General features: G+C 39.5%; 1 protein-coding gene across 1 annotated transcript; it reads left to right on the top strand.

Annotated features, from left to right (window-relative positions):
* The first annotated feature begins 1,151 nt into the window (after nucleotides 1–1,151).
* On the top strand, nucleotides 1,152–21,501 carry tmod4 (tropomodulin 4 (muscle)). Its single transcript, XM_023276929.3, has 10 exons — nucleotides 1,152–1,306; nucleotides 10,295–10,471; nucleotides 11,310–11,466; nucleotides 13,056–13,175; nucleotides 18,285–18,377; nucleotides 18,580–18,710; nucleotides 18,953–19,060; nucleotides 19,544–19,687; nucleotides 20,616–20,760; nucleotides 21,045–21,501. The coding sequence occupies exons 2-10, from the start codon at nucleotides 10,370–10,372 to the stop codon at nucleotides 21,065–21,067; spliced, it is 1,023 nt and encodes a 340-aa protein (XP_023132697.1). The 5' UTR covers nucleotides 1,152–1,306; nucleotides 10,295–10,369; the 3' UTR covers nucleotides 21,068–21,501.
* The last annotated feature ends 2,735 nt before the right edge of the window (nucleotides 21,502–24,236 follow it).

The raw sequence follows: 24,236 nt of genomic DNA, 5'->3' as shown, positions 1-24,236 counted from the left end.
GCCTGTTTTTAATTACAGTGTAATCTTCTTTAATTGCATTCAGTGTGCTTCTTTTATTACAGTGCAATCTCTTTCTTAATATATCTTTTGTAATGGCTGAGTGTTTTTTTTATTGATGCAGCTGATTCCAAGAGCTGTTAAATTGCCTTTAGTTGTATAAGAATGACAATAAAATTCTATTCTATTCTATTCTATTCTATTCTATTCTATTCTATTCTATTCTATTCTATTCTATTCTATTCTATTCTATTCTATTCTATTCTATTCTTCTCTATTCTATTCTATTCTATTCTATTCTATTCTATTCTATTCTATTCTATTCTATTCTATTCTATTCTATTCATATGTGCAAACTTGATTACATTTTTGTCAGCCTAAGACATAATTGAAAACTAGCACTACATAGATTGCAAGTGTTAGCATGCTAGCACTCTACGTGCTAAATGCTAAACAATGTTTCTCCTAAACTTCAATATATTATCATCTGTTAGGACAAACTGTCTTTTCAAAAGGCTGACTGATGTTAGAAATTTACAAAACAATAAAAGTTTGCATGATAATAAAAGTCCTGCTATGCATGCACCTCCTCCTCAACATCCAACATCCACTGATGTAAATACGTTATAAATTGTGACATTGTTTTGTCCATTAAAGCAGGGAAAGGGGAAATCACAATGTGAGAGGCCTCTGTTAGAGTTAGATAGAAGTAAAATAATCAGATTAATTAAAAAATATATTTTTCTGTAGCAGTTTGTGCATACAATGCACCACAAAATGCTTTTCATACAACAAAATCATAAAATTTGCAATGAAACATGAATGAAACTTGATCAGCTTGACTAAACTGATTATATAAAGTAAGTAAGCTAAATCACTTGAACAGAAAGCACAAGGAGTTCCTGGTGTCATTTCTAATGTACGTCTCAACTTAGACCACTAGGTGTCAGAGTGTCTCCTTCAGTCTGATTTCACAAAGTTTTAATTGAATGAATGATGAACTTAGTTCATGCCCCACTTCTCTCTCTCTCTCTCTGTCTGTCTCTCCCTATTTCTACATACCTCTCTCACCCCCTCCTCTGTCGCACAGCCAAAATAATAAAATGCTGACTTCTCAAAGTGCTGTCAGTATGCCTGTCTCAGCATAGCAGCCCTGAAGCCTAACACACAGGAGAGAGAGAGAGAGAGAGACAGAGAGAGAGAGAGAGAGAGAGAGAGAGAGGGAGGAGGGGGAGAAAAAAGGGAGACAACTTTGTGTAACTGCAGGCTCTGCCTTGCCTAGAGGCTTCAGCACTGCGCTTCTGTGAAGGTAGGTGTGAGGCTGCTTCCCTCTGAGTCTGTTTTAGTTGGTCTTACCGGCGTGTTCTATCATCCTCTCCGCCTGTTTCTGGGGCTCTAATTCTGTTAAATATAGTCTGCTGTGTGACTGTGAAACTCTGGGACAATGTTACAGGGTGTATGGGTGCATTATTGTAAAATGTGGTGTTTCTGTGTAGAAGTTTCATGGTTTGATGTTGAACTGGACTTGATTTGAGTTTGAAACTGAAATAAGCCGTGTCCCACTTTGTTGGCGGCTATTTTTCCCAGCAGGACCTTCTGCAGAAGGTCAGTCGAAAACTAGAAAACTGTCACTCAAATGAATCCATCAGTATGGTATGTGGAGGGGATAATCCACCCAATGGCTGTCCATTGCTGTGTAGTTAATTCATCATGGGGGATTTGGAGATGTTGTCTCAGGGGGGCTGTTGAGTTTATAAACTGGAAAGGAGTTTAAAGTTTACCCTCTGCCTGCTCATCACCTCCAGTCAGGATCCATTAGTGCCTGACATTTGTAAATCTATCACCTGGTCACATTGTCTTTTTGGATCCAATGATTTAACTGTGTAAAAGTACAGAGCTTGTATTTAATGTAGATGTGACCTTGTTGTTAATTTAGCTCAGTTACTGCCAGGAAGCGTTGTGATGACTGTGTATCTTTGAAACATTTATGCTCTTTTTCATGAAAAAAAAACTTTAAACCTCCCTTTTGGTGAATACAAGCTCCTCATCCAAGTTGTTCTTGAGGCCTCAAAATGGAGCTCTGACACGGTCTCAAGGAGCAACCCAAGCCGGGGAGGATTCACACGACTGGAAGTAGCTGACTTGTGAAGCTAAAATTAAGCTGAGGGCTGATTTGGAATGTTACACTTGGGCGGTAAGACGTGGAGAAGATGACCCGCGGATGGTGGCAAATCTTCTGAGCAGTCAGTGGCAGAATTAAAAAGCCTGTCTTGTCATGCTACTGTTACAGAAAATTAGACCTACCCAGCAAGAACACAAATAACAGGGAAACTTAAACAAGTGTTTAAGTTTATTTCTGCCTCAGTAAAAGCGAACAGCGTGACACAGAAGCAGGGTGTAAATAACTTTGGACCATTTATGAGTGTATAACCTTTGTCACTCTGAAATCTAAACCCTTGTAATGGCTTTTTACCTATAAAACCTTCAGTGACTCCTCTCTGCTGCATGCAGTACTGGAGCTCCTTCTCATTTATAACAAATTATATCTGCTGACATGCAGTGAATCACATTTTTATTGCTTTCTATCTCCAAAATAAAAGCATTTTTGCTTAAGAATTCCAGTTGCCTTTGCCAAAAATCAAGAAGCTGCCCTCAGTGTGTTCTTCAAATGACTCCATGAGCTTTTACCCAATCAGACTCAAGCTGTGAAATCTCTGAATACTTGAACTGCTGTGACCAAAGTGCTTGTGCACATGTTTGTAAAATCTCAACAACAGATGGTTGGAGATGGAAGGATCATAATGAGCAAAATTGTCAGGGCAGTTGGGAACACTGCTTTAGTTCTATTTGGAGAAAACACTGGCTTCGTGTGATTTCTGTAATCTTAGTTGAAATGTTTGATAATGAAGGGGTGTCCAAGCAGAGTGACTGAGGTCAGTGTCACATCATTATTCTCACAAAATCCCTGCACACTGACACGTATTTTCTGTTTTTCTGACTAATTAGACCCTCAGTTAGGCAGAGCAGTTCTGTGTTGGGAAATGCTTAACACCACCTAACTTTACAAGACTGAAAAAGGTGGAAATTGGCCTTCAATTTAGAAGTTGAGCTGAAAATTTAGTTTATGTTATTTGTTGGCTTTGGATCTAACGTTGGTAAAATATCAACCTCTGCAAAGCTTGAAGCCTAAGTAAAATTTTGATCTAATCTTAGATGTTTTTAACCTTTGTGTCATCAAAGAATAATGTAGAAAGACAACATTGGAATGTGTGAACTCGCAATCTGCATGAAGTTATGTAAATCTGTCAGACAGTTGTCAAAGGTTATAGCAACAGATCAATGAGGGCACTGATTATTATCATAACTGATAAAATGTTATTGTATTTAGCCTGTATGAGTAAGCAAAGTAATTAATAAAAATAAAAAAAAAATAAAGACTAAAGATAAAAAGGCTTTATGTAATCTTATGTGATTTTTTGCAGAACAGCATTTCTGACAGTTAAATCTACACTTAGGTAATCATATCTGGCTATTCATTTATTTATACATCATAGTGTGCTCTATGTTATTATCCTCATATAAACTTAGTCACACCAAAAAGATGCATAATTTATCCTGACAAAGTAACACGTGTCACATGATGCTTCAGGGGGCTTTGCTTGAATTGAGGATTCCCATTAGATGTTAATTAAGCTGGCTGTGTGGTTCTCTGTCCCTTCCTCTATCTCATTATGCTTCATAGGAGTAATTATGCCATTTATCACAGCAGATTGCTAAAAATATTTACTTACAGGGAAAGCAATAATGAGAAATACTTTTGTGAGTCGCTAGGAAGAGTCACACTTGTCTGATTTTATTGTATTCTGGTCTTACCTCAGGTTGTAATGGGAATAATGTGACCGCATGGGTTTGTTTTGGTGTTGATAGAAGAACAGGCCAGTGGCAGCTATAGGTGGAAGTGAACTTAGCCCATCCAAACGTGCGTCTTTGCTAATCCGTCAAAAAATATGAAAAAAAAAGCTCAGTCAATTCAAAAATAGGGCTAAAATACCAGTATGGTCAAGGTTGCATATCCTCTTTTCAAACCTCTGCGCTACCGACCCTGTTACTCATCTAATATTACCACTAGACCTTGTAATATAGCAAGTTAGAAACAGCCACAACAGATGACATCAAATCGGTGTCACACATAACAAAAAAAAATACAGCCTGGCATATTTTCAGGTGGATTTGAAGTTAATGTTAAGTAACTGTAATTAAATAAACCCCAACAAAATATAGACATTTATAGCTGGGCCCAGCTGAGGTCACAACTCCCACTAAAAACAGCAGCTGCAGGTGCAGGAGATGGTTGAGATTTTGACTGGAAAAAGAAGTCTGGCAGTGGCAGGTGACAGCTTCCACACTGCTCCACTCCCAGCTGGTCTTGTTTCACAGAGAAACCCTGCTGAGACTGCTGGGGACAGATGAACCTTCCCAACCACCAAACAGACAGTCTGTTTGTCAGTTTACCAGAGTGCCAGTTTCTATTAGGTTGCAAAGCATCCAGCTGGCAGGAAAGACTCCCCAAGAACTGTAAAAGTATTGATCTAGATTTGTGGATGTCTGTGGGAAATATTCTGTCACACATTTGCCAGTGAAGTTAAACTATATAAAGTAATATGTTCTTCGGTTCCTTTAACTGGTTGGCTGCTGGTATGCAGTTGCCTGAGCCCTGACTATTAGCTCAAGTGTCAGAAAACAGCCGTGCATTTAGCTCAACAATAAGCGAGGCTCAAAGGCTTGACTGCAGGCAAATCACATGAGCCTTGTTTGGATGGAGCCCCGTGTCACGTCCACTTCTTAAGTCACAGACTGCTCTCCACGTCAAATACGGGAGAAAATTAGTGGTCTAGCTGGTATTTTTAATATTACCATGTTACAATATGTTTCAATTTATGCTGCCTTGAAATAAAGATTTATATAATGTGCATGAATAGGAATGAAATGTGCAAAATGTAATCAAATTTATCAGGTTTTGCAGATAATTTTTTATTTTTATTTTCTTTTGTTTATAGAGAAACCACAACTGTACACATTGTTTAAAGCCTAATAGAGATTTTCTAGATTATCAAACTGAGATATTACTTCTTTTAGCCTTTTAGGTCGGAATGTTTTAAAATATTGTAATATATTTGATTATAATTTTCATAATTATGTTAGTTTGATGCTTTTCTGTTAAGCATCAAACTGTACTGTACTTACCTCAGGCCTTCGAATAAAAATGAACAATTAATTAGGAGGAACATTATTAAAATCTCTAGTGACACTCACACGTTAGCAATAAGGACACTTAAAACCAGGTTTAAAACTGGGAAACCTTAAATTAAACGTAGATCTCACAAGTACAAACAACATAAGCTGTTGATCCAGATATAAAAGCTGTTTTTTCAGCTTTAGGCTGGTAAAACTTTTTATACGCGATAAAAAGCGAGTCAGAGTAGCTTTATCCTCCACCTGGTCCTTTGAGCTGCAGCCTCCTTCCTCTCATCCTTTAAATCTCCTCCATCTTCCTCGATACTCAGCCGTGTGATCCACTGTTTGCGTCTTTGGCTTTACGCATTAGAGCCACACAGCCCAGACGAGAAGCTGCCAGTGGGGTGCAGGCACACAGGAACATGTTTAAACAGGTGTTTTACAGTTTTAGCTTCCTGAAGAGGAGCTTTGTGGAGCCTACATGCTTTTTCTATATCTCTGCCAAGCTTAGCATCTATGTGGTTCATATTAGATGTACTATTTGAGAGGCCTAATGCTGAAATGCCAGTTTTTCAGCCAATGCAACCTAATATATAGTGTAGTTTATACAATGAATTGTTTTTTTGGTGGTTTCTGCCCATATTTTGATCTACAGTTAAAGACCTAAATATCAGGAAATAAGAGTTATGTTCTAATGAAGCAGTTTTTATGTGATATTAGTTACAATACCAAGAACATACTTTAGGTTTGTAAACAAAATCACACCTCTTCACTAAATTTCAGACTCAGAGTAAAATACTGCACATCTGAAACATCGGCGCTTCCATATGCACCCATACTTGTCATTCACTGATTTGCGACAGGCATTGTGTCAATCATATGTTGCATCTGCATGTAGGTACAATCAGTCACAAGAAGTGTGTGTTCTGACTCTGTGTGTATGTGTACTTGTATTACTCATGTTGTAGGAACATGAATCCCTTTACATGGTGACATTGTGGTGACACAATTTCACAAAAAAGCAAATCCCCACATCATAAATGTTCAATTTTAGTGTGAGGACTTGGTTTAAGGGTGGGTTAGGTCTTTGGAAATGAAGGCATGTCCTTGCTATGTCCTCTGAAGTAATGGACTGTTGGTGGTTGGTGTGTGTGTCCTTTCTAACAAAGACACAAGAACAAGATTGCATCAAGAACAAGGTTATAGCTGTGGTTTGTTATGAACAGGATAGAGCAGAACAGAATGGACTGCCCATTAATTGTCATTTACAAGTCCTGGAATAATTTGGAAAAGAACAGTTCACTTACATCTCCATTTACACAAACAAACACAGCTTGTGCCTTTCCACCTCTAGAATCCTTTTAAGAAAGCATAAGACAGTGTACCTTCATTCATTTGTTCCTGGCAGAGATTGAGCTTAAATTGAACTTGGAAGACAAAGTTTAGACCTTTTCAAAGCAACAAGTGGAAAATCAACCCCAAAATAGATTGTAGTTACAATATAGCAGCTCTATATTGTATTATGAAGCAGAGAGACAGGCTGTGGTAATTTACACCTGTAAGCCTTACATTCAAATTAATTTAATTTGAATAAAAATAAATACATTTTAAAAAATGTGAGAAAACCCGCACTAATACAATATCACTGGATCATCTTGGGTGACAAACTAATATTTATTTATTCAAGTCGTGGTGCTGTGATTGCAAGCTTTAAGATTCTGTTCATAGTCAGATAAATAATCACCAGAATAGCGCAGAGTAAACTCTGCTGTAGTATATACTTAACTGGTTCCAACTAGATTTACAATTTTACTGCCTCATAATACTGATCTGCTTTGTAAAATTCAAGGTTGTGTATGAACTGTACAACGAATATATCATCTTGGTCTTTTGAAACCAGACATACAGAGACAGGAGTGGATCTGACTGAGAACCTCAGGACACTATGCACCCCGAACCCTAATTTTTATCCTGTTTTACTCTAAATTGGACTATAATTTACAAAATGAACACCATGCTGTATTGAAGGATGCTTAAAACTAACTGTTGAGACCATAAACTCAGCAGGGACCTGCTTACTGAGAAACAAGTCAAGTGGGAAATAGAGTGATTTTCTCATCAACTTTTTTACAATCTGGCATCTTTTTTGCAACCAGAGGAGTTGCCCCCTGCTGGTTGTTGTAAAAAGAGCAAGTTTAGAGTTTACTTCTGCATTGGCTTTTTTTTTTTTTTTTTTTTGTAATATGAGGCTACATTCATCTTTTATAAACAGTCTATGAACCCACATTAGCTTAATCATTAATGTCTTCTGGCCTGATTTTGCGCCACACTTAAAGCACTAAACATGTACTGCCAACATCACTTTGATAGTTAGCTGTAGCACTTATAATAACTTAAAACATATCAGTTTAGATACTAGATGGGGTCCTGGTCATCACTTGCTCTATAAGCTGCCAGGACAAGTTTATTCATATTGAATCTCTCTTTCGCTGCCAGCCAACTGCAACATCCCACATTGTTGGAAAATTGAATTAGAAGCTACTATTTAGTTTGTTGGTGAGGTATTTAGGGCAAAACACTAATATAGAGTTGCAAAAGCCGCTAAAAGCACACATTCATAATGTTCTGTGTCACAACGTGGGGGTGAACCCGAGCAGAGAGCACACAGACAAGGGACTGAGGCAAGAACCAAGGTGGATTTTATTTAACAAAACAAAGGGGAGTGCTGGACGGGGTGGGGAACCTGGTGACTGGAATAACTGAACTAAAGGGGAGGTTGGGGGGATGTGACTGTACCAGGAACCGGCGGCCTGGTTGGCGTTCTCCGTGGTGGGGGTAGGTTGGTGGTGGAGAGTGGGCAGGAGGGCCTCGTTCCAGGGGGGGCGACAGGCAGGGTGTTTTCCAGAGCCGAGGGGGGGCACACGGCAGGCAGAGACCCTCCACGACGAGTAGGGGATCCAGGAGCAGGTAGCAGGTCTAAGGTGAGGGAGGCAGGGGGGGAGGTCTGGTCAGGGCTGGATCCAGAGTGCAGGAGATGGGGGGACAGAGCAGGTGGAACCGGGAAGCTGGGTCAGCAGAGCTAGGCAAGAGAAACAGGGTTAGTCAAGGCAAGGCTTTTCAATGGAAAAATCTCAGCAAAGGTTCAAGGCTAGACAACTGACTGCATGAGCAGACTTTACTATCTGGAAGGGTGTAGAGTGTGCAGCCGGCTTTTATGGTGGAGATGATCATCAGGTGTGCTGCACCACAGCTGCCCGGAGTTCCGTTAATGAGTGATTGGTGATGAACAGCAGCTGGACAGAGCAGCTCTGCTGAGCTGCAGCAGGAAGGTGGAGAGAGGAATAGGAGGGAGGAGGATGAGGGAGGATGAGGGAGGATGAGGGAGGTCAGGTGGGGGCTGAAGCTGGGACAGAGGAGGGAGCCCAGACACTATGTTGCTAAATGTGATTATATACTGACACATAAAGTCGCCTGCTGTAAAACACTTGTTGTGGAGCAAACTCTTTGTAGTACCAGAAGCTGTTGGGTGTTTGCAGTTTGTGTGTTTGACTTTTCATCACCGATATGTTTCGGGTGGGTCCATTACTGTATGAGCAAGTGTCCGTCAATGATAAATAAGGGACTGCACTTTCCACTCCTCCCTTCTCTCTATTCTGCTATTCTTAGTCGCTGTCTGGTGAGCTATGGGTTTAAAGTTACAAAGACCTTGCTCTCTCTCTCTCTTTCGTTTCCTTCGCTTCTTTGCCTTGCAAAGCCTCTTCGTCTTTCAAACTGCAGGGCATCAGTGGGCGGTTGTTCACCTCTCATGTGTTTTAAGGTGAAAATGAAGATTATGTAAGAATGTGATCAGTGGGCTGCTGCAGCATATTTATACGGACTCTACTCTCCTGGGTATTGCAGATTTGTTATTGGAAATGCATCTATTATTACCATCCTCTCATTGTTGAAGCACACTGGATAGGCAGCTGATAAGCTCGATGAAGTTGCTTGCCAGGACAGTGGTTGACAAAATGCGGGGTGGGGGACCCCCATGGGGGCCTTGACGGAGCTCCAGGAGGTTCCCAGGTGACATAAGGGCAGAGTGGTTTATGAATTACTCAAATAGAAAAACTGGGTATTATGAGGCTGACCATGAACTGTAACATCCCCAGTTAGCATCTGGCTGGATATCTTATCCCATCTCTATTGTCTAGTTTCATGTCATTTCTTTCCTAGCAGCTATCCAGTAAAGGCATGCCCAGATAAATAAATGAAAAAATAAAGGCTTGATAGATTAATATTGTGATCAGAGTTTTCGTGTGGTTCATCTGCTGTGTTAAATGTGTATGGTTCAGTGCTCATCTGTTTACAACTACTAACTACAAATCTATTTACTGTATATTAAATGTAAGATACTCTGTGATGATTCAGTATCTTGCATAGCTTTTGTCTTTCATAAGGTAGTGTCAAAGTAAAGTCTTTTGCAATAGAAATGGTAATACATTAATTTGTGGGTCACAAGTTGTTGTGCTCAAATGGCAACCACTGGGACAAAAAAAAATCAAGCCACTTTGGAGTAACTAAAAACTGCAGTTCCCCGAGCGACCACTAGAGCCTGGATCCAAAACTGAGTCTGTACCTTAGACGCCCACGTTAAAAAGTCCAACAATGCAGCAGAAATAAACATGCTAACAGCCTTGTACAAAAATGTTTTGGTCTCAATGGCTAATTTCTCCACTCATGACACCAGTGTGGGAGGTGAATTTTTGTATAACTTAACCATTCAATAAAAAATAGAGGGTTAAGTTATAGTTAAGTCCACAGATATTTGCGTGGCCTGCCTCAGCTCCACTTACTTTCCACCTCTTTGTGTATTTTTTGATTAGCCTGGACTTCAGAAGCCCTGTAAGTGACATCAAGAAGGGTTCATCCACCTTTAAATGCAGTCTACATTTGTGATATTTTTTACTCCAGTCAAACAGTTTACGTATAATTCTGATGAGAACCTAAGACAAGACACCATTACAAAAAAAATCGCTGTGATTTCCCCCTCTCTCTCCTCCTGTCTTTGCTTCACCTGCAGTGTCGTCTCCCCCAGGGGTGTGCAGCGGTGTGCATGAGTGAGTGTGTGTGTATGTGAACCACAGCCTCAGGAGCCATGTCAGATCCCAGGGACATCGACGAGGATGCCATCCTCAAGGGCCTCAGCGCCGAGCAGCTGGATCAGCTGGAGTATGAGCTGCAGGAGATGGACCCTGAGGTATGGAGCAGAGCTTCATTTGTCTTCCAAGGGGTCAGCTTTTGATCACTTTCTCCACTTCCACAAGGTGTTGATGGTCACATCTGGTGCTTGAGGTGCACAAGTCCTGCAGGTTTTTGTTATCAGGATGACACCAGTTGTAGCTTGTTGACTTAAGAGATTCAAAAACTTACAGGAGTTGGGATATTCAAGACAAATGGTGCAATCAGTTCCATTTTAGTGACTGAGTTCATGTCTTCTACTTAGAAGACATGAACAACAAAAAGTGAAAAAAAAATGATATTCTTACTTCAGTCGAACAGTTTTTTGGAATAAAGGAAAGGCAATATAATGCAACAAATAATATTTTTATGTGGAGTCAGATGCTATTTGGAGAATCCTGCTCCACTAAGAGCAGAAAAGTATGCAGAGCTCTGACTTTCAGTGGTTTGTTTCACTGAATCTAAAACCTAAAACCTTTTGGAAATGTAGCAACTTTCAACCCACCTTAGTATATAATGATCCAACCTCTTATTCACAAAACAGTGACGATGCTTGATTTTGGATTATATAATATTATGAAATTGAAAACCCCAAACAGCTTGCAAATTACTTTCAAAATAAAAATCCACTTTAGCTTTCTTTACAGAAAGTAATACTGATGTAAATAATTAAGAAAAGTATTGACAAAATGCTGGCCATCTTTTACGCAAAGAATTCCGCTACATGCATAGAAGATCATTTGATGTCACTAAAACTTTGATTCAGTTTCCACTCTTTGAAATAACAATTAATCCATTTCCCTGTTCTGTAGTCTTAATGCCACAGCAACATAATATGTGACTTCCTGTTCTTCCAGAATGCCATGCTGCCAGCTGGTTTCAGGCAGCGAGACCAGACCAAGAAGAGTCCGACGGGGCCTTTTGACCGTGACGCCCTGCTGCAGCACCTGGAGAAGGAGGCTCTGGAGGATCCAGACAGAGAGGACCTGGTGCCTTTCACTGGAGAAAAGAAAGGTGGGAGGAGCAGGTGCTCCATATGAGGATTCCTGTAGGTTGTCTGTGATAAAATATGCAACAAGTTCTTTAATCTTGCCTCCAGTCTTGGAACTGAACACTGAGACACACAAAAAACCTCATGTATGTCTCTTGTGGCATATAGAGAGTACAGTTTCTTGAGGAACTGAAACAAAACTGACTGTGAAAGATACATATACTATTTCTGTTTTTCAGTTAAAAGAGTTGTGAATGCTGAATGTAATGCCGCTAGTTTTGAATGGAGTGAACTAAAGTCCTTAGAGACAAGTCTTGCCACTCGGCAGACATTTTGCTTACACCCCTGGGTAGTTATTTCAGGCTAGCATGACCAGTTGTCTGTGTAAATAAATGATGAGAGAGCCTCGACCGTACTTTCAGGGGTCACTGTGATGTAAACATTGCATGTACAGAAAGACCAGTCAAATGTGATTTTCAAAAATGTGTAAAATTTTGTGTAAAATTATATTTTAAAAATGTTTTCCCCCACAGGTTATTCTTCTGCTCTGCATGCAAAAAGTTTATTGACACTGTGCTTGTGTCAGTCCAACAATACAATTGGCTGGATGTTTCCTGGTTGTTACAAAGCAGATGATTAGCTTTTTGTGGCAGTACTCTCCTGAAGATTTCTATTCAGGATTCTTTGGGTCTCTGCCTTCCTAACAGATACATCTCAACATACAGCTATGCCACATGCAATCAGCTGTACCACTGCTCCTGAATGTATGTAATATTAGATATGGATGCAGGACATAAAATAAAATTTTTAAAAAATTGAATAATATCCAAGCAAACTACAATAACTTAGTTGCACACAGTCAAGGTGTGTCTCCATCAGGCAACCTTACATATACAGAACATATTCTCCTTAGTTTTGGTGCAGAGCCCACTTAGTATTTGTATCTCTAGATGTTTAATAATAATTACAGGATTTCTATATATATACTGGATGTAACTGTCTCGGAACAGTAGCTCTTCAGCTACGGTTCATGCAGGTCCTGAATCTCCATGGACTTTTCCCCCCTGCTCCTTCAGATACATATACAGTTTTGTGCTCTGTGATGCACCACTGCACAGCAACTCAGGCTCTTAGTTTCAGGTCTGTGTGGGGTTTTTTGCAGCTCACTGACTTTTGGGGCCGTTTCCATTAGATTCCCACAGCCCGACATGTTTAGACCTACATGGGGAATTGACTTGGCTGAGAATATTCGTACTGTAGTTTGTTCACAACAAATCCACTAAACGGAGACCGATCATACAACAGGCATATCTATGCCCGGTCGAAAATCTTTTTTTTCTGAGGGGATTTTCAGCTGAAATCATGAAGATAAATGAGCCAAGAAGAAAAAAACAAGTTCGCACAGGGTTGGCTGAAATGGAAAACTGAGTTTATTAGAGCTGCTCCATAAGTCTCTGATAAGCCCCAACTTATTCGTGTTTTGGGAAACATGATTCGAAGAGAGCTTTTACGAAAACAGGTCCAAGTTTATAGTTTGAGACATTCAGACTACAGAACCTCATTAAGATTAAAAGAAACAATAATTAATCTTTTTTTCTCATTTCATCTCCAGGAAAGACCTTTGTGCCCAAGAAAGCAGCAGAAATCCCCCAGCATGAGCAGGTGATACTGGAGCCAGAGCTGGAGGAGGCTCTGAAAAACGCCACTGATGCAGAGATGTGTGATATTGCAGGTTAGACAAACACTAATACTAGTAATGCTAATGGTAGCAGTAGCCACTGTGTTATGTCGTTATTTACATGATGACTTCTACAAGTGCAGATGTGTGAACAAAGTGTTTTAATCACTTTTAATTACGTGGCTTAATTAAACTCTCTGAACATTATTTTCACGCACAAGAAACTATATATAGTGTTTGTCCAACACCCAGTAATACATTAGTCCTGCAAAACCATAATCGGTGAAAAATGACTGCAGCTCTGACTACTAAAATATTGCAACTAGAATTTTTACTCCGAAAAGTTGCTTTTACTTGTAATCTACCAAATAGTGTTGTAAGAATGATAAAGTGGTAAATGACAGAAGAACATTGGGAATCACAAATTTAGACACTAAACAATTCTTTTACGATTCTACTTTATCGTGATTGCACAACTGAAACAACAAAACTCCAATTCAAAACTTTAAGTAGTGAAAAATATTGGAAAGTAGAGCAATGAATAAAAAACTAAACAGTACTGCAGCAGGACAGGCTGCTGTTGTGGGTTCCCTCAGTACAAATTCAGCCTCAGGCAGAACTAAAGCAACAAACTGTTTTTATTTTTTCCAACCACACTTTTCAAAGAAACACAGATACTGTGCACTCCTCGTTGCTGCCCAGCTCGGAGCGCACAAATAACTATCCTCAACAGGAGACGCCGTGGCACAATAACAATGGCCAGACTGGTGAGCTGGCGCCTCTTTGGTGTGGCTGGACTGTGTGGCTGCCCTCCAGGTCTCAGTTCACAACTGCATCAGAGAGGAGAAGCTCATTAGACAATGCTGTGCCAGTCAGCTCTGGCTAGCTCTGTTTCCTGGATGAGTCTGTCTCGCCTCTGAACCTGCAGCAGAGCAAAACCCACACCGTGCTGCTAAACAAGCACATATAAATATAAGGTGGCTCAGGTATGGTGCTAGGTTAAAAATTAGCTCATATATATATATATATATATATATATATATATATATATATATATATATATATATATATATATATATATATATATATATATATATATATATATATATATATATATATATATATATATATATATATATAAATAAATAAAAAATAAAATGTGTAGAAATTGCAATTAAATTACAAAGCTTTGTCCCTTCATAAAACTGACTGGTGTTGCACGCTTGTCTTTCTATTAAAAAGTCCATCTTTCTGTACGCCCTTGTAGCTCAACAGGTAGAGCAGGCAACCCACAAACAAGGGCTATAGTCCCAACACAGCGGTCAATGGGTTCGAGTCTGACCCATGGCCTTTTACTGCATGTCTTTCTCCCACTCGTCTCCCCATGTCTCTCTCTTCACTGGTCATTGTAATAAAGGCAAAAAGGCCAAAAACTTAAAAAAACACACAAAAAAGTCTATCTTTCCCATCAGCAGGTGCTTATTAACCCATTATGACCTACACAGCATAGTGCAGCCTCAGTGTTTTCATCACAACAGCTCTGACCCACATATTTCTATCATACAGAGCCATTGTCTCTGCTGTTAGCTTCATATTTTTTCCCTTAAAACTGACACTTTTCACTAGTCCCAAGCGAACAGACATGGCCAGACATGCAATGAGGTCCAATTCCCCATGCTCAGCAACACAAAAATAAATAAGCCTGGCTCCGGGCCGCCGAAGGAAGGGTGGAGTGGACTTGGGGATGGTGGGGGCAAAGATACTGTATCTGTTGAAAACAGACAAGTGGGAAACCGCTGTGTTCACAGATAAAGACACCGTTTTCCATGTTTCCTGAAGCTCAGATTATTTAGCTGAACCTTAAACTCAACAATATAATGTGGGTAATGTTGGGAAAGTGTTTAACAATGGCCTGTGTTAAACAGGGCCTCATTTAAAGTGTAGATTTGACTCTTTTTTTAAAATATGATTTTCCTGTGTATTTGCCTTTATTATGTAGAAACTGAACAGAGATGACATTTGTGGAAGCAGAGCAAGGGAATGATATGAAATATACCAGGGACTTTTGCATTCTAATAACCTGACTGTTGGGTCATCATTTTAATTAATGTACTAATGTATCTTAAAGTTCAATTACTATTAAAAAGTGAAATGTTTGTGAAAGTTAATGTAATGTTGGGGAATGTCTACATGGATCATTGGTGTAGAAACTAACCAAAATCCAACAAGAGCATGACTGAACAGATTTTTAGTTGTTTTTACTGACTTTTAGCCCTCAAACTAATGCAGCCTAAATGCCAAGTTCTCCTCTTACTCATCTAGTTACAGCTGCTAATCAGTGACTGGACGAGCACTGTTCGGAGGATTGGCTTAGCAAATGGGCAAATGTTATATTACTGTATGTTTTATTAGAAATCCTTTTTAATCCACCTGAAAACCTTACATTTTTATAAAATCCTCTTTGCAGACTAAACGCTGGCTGGCATTTTAAACGGGCCGAAAGTGAACCATAAAACATGTTGCTTTATTGAGTGTGATCCTCTGAACACCCGGCCACACTCATCTGACAGGTCAAACTGGCAGGCAGGCATCCGGAAAGGCAGAACAGGAGGGTCTGTTTGTCCAGCTCCATCAGCCTGTTAGAGAAACTGCCGTTTTAACCCTGGATGAGGTCCAGATGAGGATTAAACCTCAGTTAGCCTCTGTCAGTCTATTGTTTGGGGCTTTTTGGCAAACAGACTGAAAGGGGCTGAATAGCGTGGCTAGCCGAAGCCCAGAGAGAGCACCCAACAAGTCAACCTAGGATTGTGATGTTTTTTATTTTAATTAAGATATTAGCATGTTGCTATATTGAGAGTTTCAGTCATTTGCAGTCTAGTTTGTGCTGTAAAGCTACCGTGGGTTATTCTCAGGGCCAAACTGGATGACGTGTGGGTGTTTATGGCTGGTAACGCCCCCCACAAACCCACCCCAACCCCTACCCCCTCAGCAGGCAGCTGTCCCCTTGGCCTCCCCTTCCCTCACAAGGCCCTTCCCATGGTTCCCCACACCAGGTCAGGAGGCTGGTGGGTGGGAGGAAGGGAGGAGGAGGTTGCTGTCACAGCAGTTGGTTTGTGACAGTTTGGTGCTGCCACTTTACAGCAAGTCACACAGAGCCATGTCTGCCTCCTCCTGGTCATAAACAGTAACATCAAGAAGAAACATTTACTTTTACAAACATAGGTCACTCTTGGTTAAAATGCAAAAATGATCAAGACTGAATATGTTTAAGTGAAACAAATAAGACAAATTTTATGAGTACGCATTTTTGAGGCAATGCCTACCAATATATTGACACTTATTGTCGAAACAAATGAAACTACAGTGGGTATGAGTTAAAATATTTCACTAACTAGCGGATCATTTTGCTTAAAAAAATAACACAGTGACACAATTCTAAATTTATGCTCAACTTCCTCTCTATGTACTTGTTACTTAATTAAAATTATTAATTATTTATATAGCACCTGTCTGGAAAAAGTTTCAAGATTTTAAAGTACAGTGAATAAAAACTAGTGGACAAAATACCAAATCAGTTTAAAAAACAAACAAACAAAAAAATGAATAACATAACCACAATGCAAACTTATTATCAATTACAACAATCGCATGAAATTCTAACTATGCATATTCACATTTTATATACAAAATACAGTGTATGATCAATTCATAAAAAAATTTTCCAAGCTACACATTAAAACTCACCAGTATTCAAAGTAGGAAACATTTCAGCCAATTTCAGCATTTAAAAGCATTAGTAACTAAATTTAAAAATGCTGCACCCTGAAAAGGGTCATTCTATATAATCTGTAGATTTAATTGTGTGCATTGCAATTGTGTGCATGCCCTAAATTTCCATAAAATCTCTCCACTCACCCCTCCCAAAACTCTCCAGCTGGAGCGAACTTGCTCTGCTCACACACTGTTAAACTAGTCTAAGTTACACTACGGCAAGTTGTAACGTTGCCATAGTTCAGGCATACATATTCAAACCAGAAACAGATTCTGAAGAATTATGATATGGAAAGTTCCACTTTGCAAGTACATGATCAGGTTTGTTACATATGAAACCCCAGAAGTCCAAATCTGTGTTTTTGAGACTCTCATTGGGACATTAGTTTTAAGGTAGAAATACTCACCCATGGCATTTACTGCTTATGTTGATCATGATATGTCTTGTAGTGTTTGAAAAAAAAATTACACAATACAAATAACATGGTTAGCAACTCGCTGGTGAACATGCCAGAACTGGTGGTTCCCAAAACTGAGATAAAAACAGCAAAACAAAAGCAAATATTGGACTTAAGTTTGTCCAGAAACATGGCTTTAAATAAATACTAAAGTTGCTTTGTGTTGTATTTACAGCTTGTTAGGTTGACAAAAAAAAACCCAACCTTTTTTCAGGTTTAAGGACAATTTGTTGATAATACAATACTGTATAAAATTTTAAATCCAGAACTTTCGGTTGCAGTGGTAATGGTACAAAGATATTGGTACTTTTATTGAAGTAAACAGTCCTTCATCATGGCTGACTTCTTAGATTAAACAGTCATTAGGAGGTTTATATTTAGCACTGAATATATATTTCTAAGGGCAACTATGAACTAAGAATTTGACCTGGTACATAGTGTAGATACTGTAGATTTGTGTGGTCTTTTATTACCGAGTCAATATCAAATAGAATAACAGTAACAACATTAGAGGTCCACTGACTGACCCTGAAACTCACATATTCTGCAAGATATCATTACTTACTTTAGGACCCTGGAGACTTTAAGATCACAGCCTACAACTGAGGTCGCCACTGAGCTCAGAAAACAATATCCTTATCTCAGATAAACAGAGAAGACACACATATATAGGAGATGAGGGAAAACCGAACTCCTTTTGTTTTGGATTCAGAACTGAATCCAAATCAGAAAAAATTAATTAGCCAGCAGAGCAGTGCACAAGAATTTTTCTTGGGGATATCAGTACAGGCACACAGCAACAATGCAGACTATAAAAACAAACGTGACAAGAGCTGAACCTGCAACGTATGATCGTATTCAAATATCACAGATATTTTTATCTGAATAGCAGTCGTGACATGTCTTCATAGTGACTGTTTTCTTGTGCTTGCAGCTATCCTTGGAATGTACACGCTGATGAGTAACAAGCAGTACTACGACGCTCTGGGCACCACGGGCACGATCGCCAACACAGAGGGCATCAACAGTATGTGCAACACCATTTTATAAAGCTCTATTCTGAGCTACCACTGACATCCAGAAGAAGCAGCTGGTCACATTCTTGATCTTCTTCTTCTTTATCTCAATCATCCTTTGGACAGTTCATGAAAATGTATTTCCCTGTGTGACTGTAATAGATCTTACACTGCCACTCTGTAGCCTCAGCTGTGATGTTGTACCTCCTGCAGGTGTTGTGAAAGGAGATCCTTTTAAGATCTTCCCTGAAGAGCCTCCAAACCCCACCAATGTGGAAGAAACCCTGGAGAGAATCCACAACAATGACAGCAGCCTGACTGAAGTCAACCTCAACAACATCAAGGTCAGCCCAGTGGGACATTACAAAACAGAGCACAAGAAAGATAAAATCTCTGTTCTGACACACAGTTATACTTTTTGCCTTACATGTGCCATTTTACCATGTCCAGTGCCAACCTGACGGGATTATTTGTCCTTATAACAACAAAAGTTCAAAAAGAGTGTGAATTATTCAGCTGCTGTATTGATCAGTTAGAATATGAAACCATACCTTTCAAAGCTGACGTCCCTTTATCTTCACTGAAGGACATTCCCATCCCAACTCTGAAAGAGATCTTTGAGGCGATGAAGGGAAACTCTCATGTGGAGTTTCTGAGCATCGCTGCGACCCGTAGCAATGACCCTGTGGCTTATGTGAGTACGTTCTCCCTTTAAAATATCAATGACTTGCCAATGAAAGCACAATTTTTATATTCATTGTTACTTTCTTTATTGCTTTGGTATAAAAAGCTTACTTGTTTATTTCATGAAAGCATTTCTATTTTCTTTATCTCTGCAATTTAAATATGTTATGTATGCAAGAATTGACAATCCTGTGGCATTAAGAGGATTACTGGTTCTTTTAATCTGGTACTGTGAGGACACTGTTGCACTTCACCATGTGTTTATGACATCTCACATAAAAGCATCCATCATCCTAACCCTAAACAAACTAGGTTTCTCATGGAGTGCATAGAATTCAAACGCTTGGTCATAAAGTTAAAGACAGATATACTGCAGATCTTATAAAGAAATTTATCACTTGGCAATAGCAATATTTTCCAACTTTTAAACGCAGAGTATCTGACTTGTGGATATTGGAAACATTTGTGTGCACTGCTGTGTGTGTGTCGTCAGGCATGTGCTGAGATGCTGCAGGAGAACACCAGCTTGCAGAGTCTTAATATCGAGTCCAACTTCATCACTGCAGACGGCATGATGGCTGTCATCAAAGCCATGGCTAACAACGCCACTCTGGTGGAGCTCAAGATTGACAACCAGGTCAGAAAATAATAAATGAAACCTTGAATATCATGCAGCAGATCCAGTTAGTACTTCTGCTTTGTTTATATGGCGCCAATTCACAATTTGTCTTCTTAGAGCAATTCACATCGTACAGTCAGAAATTTCAGTTTGTATGATAGAGAGAAATCTGATAAGTCCCAACAATTGAGCTAGCGCTGTGGCGACATAAAAATCCCCCTTTAATAGAAGAAGCCTACAGCAGAACCAAGCTCAGGGAGGACAGTCATCTGCCTCAACCAGTTGGGGCGAGGGTAAAGACGCGAGAAATCAGGGTAGCATTGAAAACTAAACACTGCTTGAGACAACAACAAGCACTGGGGAGACTGGTGAGGCAGGTAACTACGGTTTGGAAACGTACAGTACCGGAGTCAGAGACACCTGCAAAGAGGACAAAACAGAAACTACAAGGGTGAGAAGACACAAAATTATTGATATGCAATGGTTGCAAAGAGAGTAGATAAGAGGAGATCAGAGAAAAGCTGCTCATTGCATCATAGGAAGTCCCCAAGCAGCCTCAGCCTATAGCAACATAAGTAAGGGATGAGTCAGGGTCACCTGAGCTATTAAATTTAATCATGAAAGAATATAATTGTATTGCGAAGGTATCTGCCTGCTGAACACACACTGGGAGCACTCTGCACTCTGAAAGCAAAGTGTTCTATTGGGATAAAATGGTCTTTAGGATAAAATGGAGCTATAATGTAGATATTACTTGCAACCCTACACTTAAAGTTAGACAAAGCGATAATTAGCATATGATAACAAGAAGAAATCCTTATTTTTGTCACAGTAAGATGAATGCTCTGTTTTGAATCGGCTGAAAGGGCACTTTTTAAATTGACAATACATTGTAAAGTATAGAATTTAATGTCTGAGTTCACCACTCTTCTTCTTTCTGATACAGAGGCAGAAGCTGGGAGACTCTGTTGAGATGGAGATCGCCTCCATGTTGGAGAACAACTCCAGCATCCTCAAGTTCGGCTACCACTTTACCCAGCAGGGTCCCCGTGCCAGAGCCGCCATGGCCATCACACGAAACAATGACATGAGTAAGAAACCATTGGACCACATGCTCTGAAAATCCTTTGAAATAGTCATAGAAAGTTTGGAATGAAGGGAAAAAATATTTAAGGTTGGCTTGGCAAGATTAACCTTAAATCAGGAATGTGGGGGAGAGTTGCAGCCACTCGTGCAAAGAGGCTGTTTTCACATATTGAGTTTTGGGCTTAATTTTAGGGAAAGTAAATATATCTTGAACAAATCCAGACATCTTCTTGACAGATATTTCAGGTCATAATTTTGTTCTTATCTGATTTTTTTTCCTTTTCTGCAGTTCGCCAGCAGAGATTAAGATGAAAGCAACAGTGAGCAGACAGGAGAACGATCACTTCAGCTCCTCGGAGCCTGCACAGACTGCCAATGATGGCCTCGCATCGGCTTTTTCACTGTGCTGCACCAGAGCTGAACGAATCCTCCCAAATTACTCTGGGTCATTGTGCATGGCGGAAACCGTGTCTAACATCCATTTCATTTCATTTACTGCAGCAAGCTTTATGTAGACTGCTGAAATCATCATAAAGGCATGTATAGGCCACCAGCAAAATGTGAAGTGTCTTCTTTGTGATTTTTTTTTTCATTTGCGCATCACCAACATCATCCCAAACAAAACGTTAACTCTTTTCATTCATGAAAACCTTTTTTTTTTTTTTTTTTTCAATGTGGTGCTACATTACATGTGGGAAGGTTTCAAAAATCTGTAAATAATTTAAATAAAAATATATATTCAATTATTTTTTTGGAAATGTTTGGCAAGTTTGCTTGTATTGCTTCTACACCTTTTTTTGCACATATGAACATTATTCACTTACTTTGGTACATTTAAACATCTACGGCTGAAACTGGATGGATTGGAAAGGAACTTTGAATTGTGTTACATTGTATTTCAAGCAAAAAAGAGATACCAATGTGACATTAATTTTGCTGCAAATTATGTTTGTCATATATAAAATCACATTACCAATACTACATTCTCTACATATTCCATTATGAACACTAACCAATAATTTTGCCTTAGAAATTACATCAACTACTGCATTTTACAGCTGAGGTCTTCATGTAAATAATCACAGCACTTTAATCCTTAAAGTCCCTCCTGATCCTTTGACTTCCTCCAAACACCTGAGCTATTTTTACACCACACCCTTCCCCAACCCGAAACTTAACCTAGCCCACTGAGCTTGAGTTACCTTGTTCCAAATATAAGAGGCAACTTTAAGTGGGTTGCACCCGAATGCACCCGCAGAGATTTACGAACAGAAACAGCTGCTAACCTCTGAGGATTTTGACAGCATTGCTCGGGTTCCTACCCTCCACCACTCATTTCTTTAACCTATTTCTTCATTTCTTGTGTGCACGCTCACTTAATGTCAAATTTGACATGACCACATGATTTTCAGACTTCTCAAAGGTCACATTCCAAAAGCCCTGAAGGCTTCACTGACATTTGGCATCGTGAAATGCTTTAAAGTCAGCGTTGCCTTGCTACAATCCTTTCCAAGAGTTTCTCTTCCCTTTGATCGTTCGCAGTAAAACGCAGGTGTATTTTTGGACTGTAACACTGGGTGCCATAAATGCTGTGACATGATATATTCACCATATTGTGTTCCCTTTTTTGTTTTCAATTTCGTGTCAGACAGCTATAAAAACTAACGCTGAAGGAGCAGACGTGATATTAAAGGTCATCGGTATTTAATCATCTGTGAATTTGTCCTCAAACACTCTCGAGAGTTTACATGTGATAATGCCAAGTCGAAGTGATGAATGAAAAAGATTTTCGAGATATAAATTTCCCCCATGTGCTGGTGACGCTCTCAACTCCAAAATATTGAAGTCAACATGCTCTCGACACATATTAGTGGTGTCATCAGAAACTAACCCTTGTTAATTCCCTCTGGCTTCTCCAAATGACCCTCAAGGTGTTATCCAATTTATACCAACTGTGCTGAGAGGAGCTCTGAGAAAACACACTGTGACGAATGCCAACTGGTGGCTTCGGTACCCAGATTAGCACCAATTCATCCTATCTGCTGCTGATTTATAGTGAAGTATAGTGACCGTGGATTGATCCTACCAGATGGAAATGACTGAAGTCACATGAAAGGGTGAACAAAGGGTGATGGAAATAGCCTCTAATATTCTGTAGGCGTTGCGAGACATTCAGCTGAAAAGTGTTTCCTGAGCTGTTAATGCTGCTCTTTTAACACTTAAGGCTCCACAAACAAGAGGATGTTGGAAAGAATGACATAAGAGAACACGGTGAAGCTCAAAACAATGATCTTGAATTATCACTGATTTATTTGAATAAAAGGACCAAAACTACAAAATGGCCAATGAGCAAGAAAATATGCTCTTATAAACCAGAAATATCTCTGAAATCATAAAGACAGCAATGGTAAAGTGGAAGGGGGTGAACTCCGAAAATAATATCGAAATTGAAATATTGCCCAAGTGTAACGTGCAAGTTACAGCAGTATTTTTTTTACAGTCAAAATGTGTCACTACATGTAACTTTACTTGTGGTGGTGCTAGAGAGATGCCCTGGCCTGTAAATCATACTCTAGAGATCTAGAGATCAAATGGAATGTGCTTGAATGTGCTTTTTGGTTGTCATTGTGCATATTACAATATGAATTTTTTGCATGTTGTTCACCCCCAGAATGAAGTCTGTATGAATATTAATCCCAGGCCACATAACTGCCATATCAGTTGTTGATTCTTGAGTAGTTTCAAGTCATCACGGTGCTTAAATAATTCCCAAACTGATCAACAATCTGGCACTTAGCTAAACACTTCAATATTTGGCATTTTTGAAATTCTGGTGCGCTGTCTTGGAGATGGAACAATTCCACAGTCTGATTTCCCAGAACTCACCATGAAGTTAACTCAGTGTGCTTGCACGAGTACAGAGACAAACAAAAAACTAACGTGCCACAGAGCTAAGTCTTAACAGAAAGTCAGTGGGACAAACTCGTTCTGTCGCTCTGTAAAAGAAAGGAACACGCTGCAAGGCATGAAGTCTGCTGGAAATCTATAACAACAAGAAGTCATTTGGCAGTTTCATCTACATGTTTACTGAGAACACGCATGTCAGGACCGCTCAACTGAACATACAGTCTGATCAATGTGAGCATGAGGTTGTAGAATTAAATCAAACTTTTACTGTGAGTTATAAACAAAATTAAAGTGTGACTTGCAGTGTCTGCTTGGCTTAAGTCTGCTTGATGTTAAATGGATTGACCGCATAAAACACAACATTCTCAGTAAATTTGGGTAATTTGATATAAGATACCGGTAATTTCCTGGCATTTCCCTGTGTGTACAGAACCAGACGATGCAGTGACAACAGCTTTCATGAGTAAATTGAGTGTTTCCTGTTAGTTACAGATGCAAGTGATGGCTTCTGCTAACTGACAGGCTTCTACTACAATGGAAGAGCAAAGTAAACAGGCATTGAAGAACAAGAAAA

Source organism: Amphiprion ocellaris, chromosome 9 (genome assembly GCF_022539595.1).
Source record: "Amphiprion ocellaris isolate individual 3 ecotype Okinawa chromosome 9, ASM2253959v1, whole genome shotgun sequence".
Classification (NCBI taxonomy): Eukaryota; Metazoa; Chordata; class Actinopteri; family Pomacentridae; genus Amphiprion; species Amphiprion ocellaris.
Note: the sequence above shows the minus strand (reverse complement) of the source record. Positions and strands in the feature narration are given on the sequence as shown.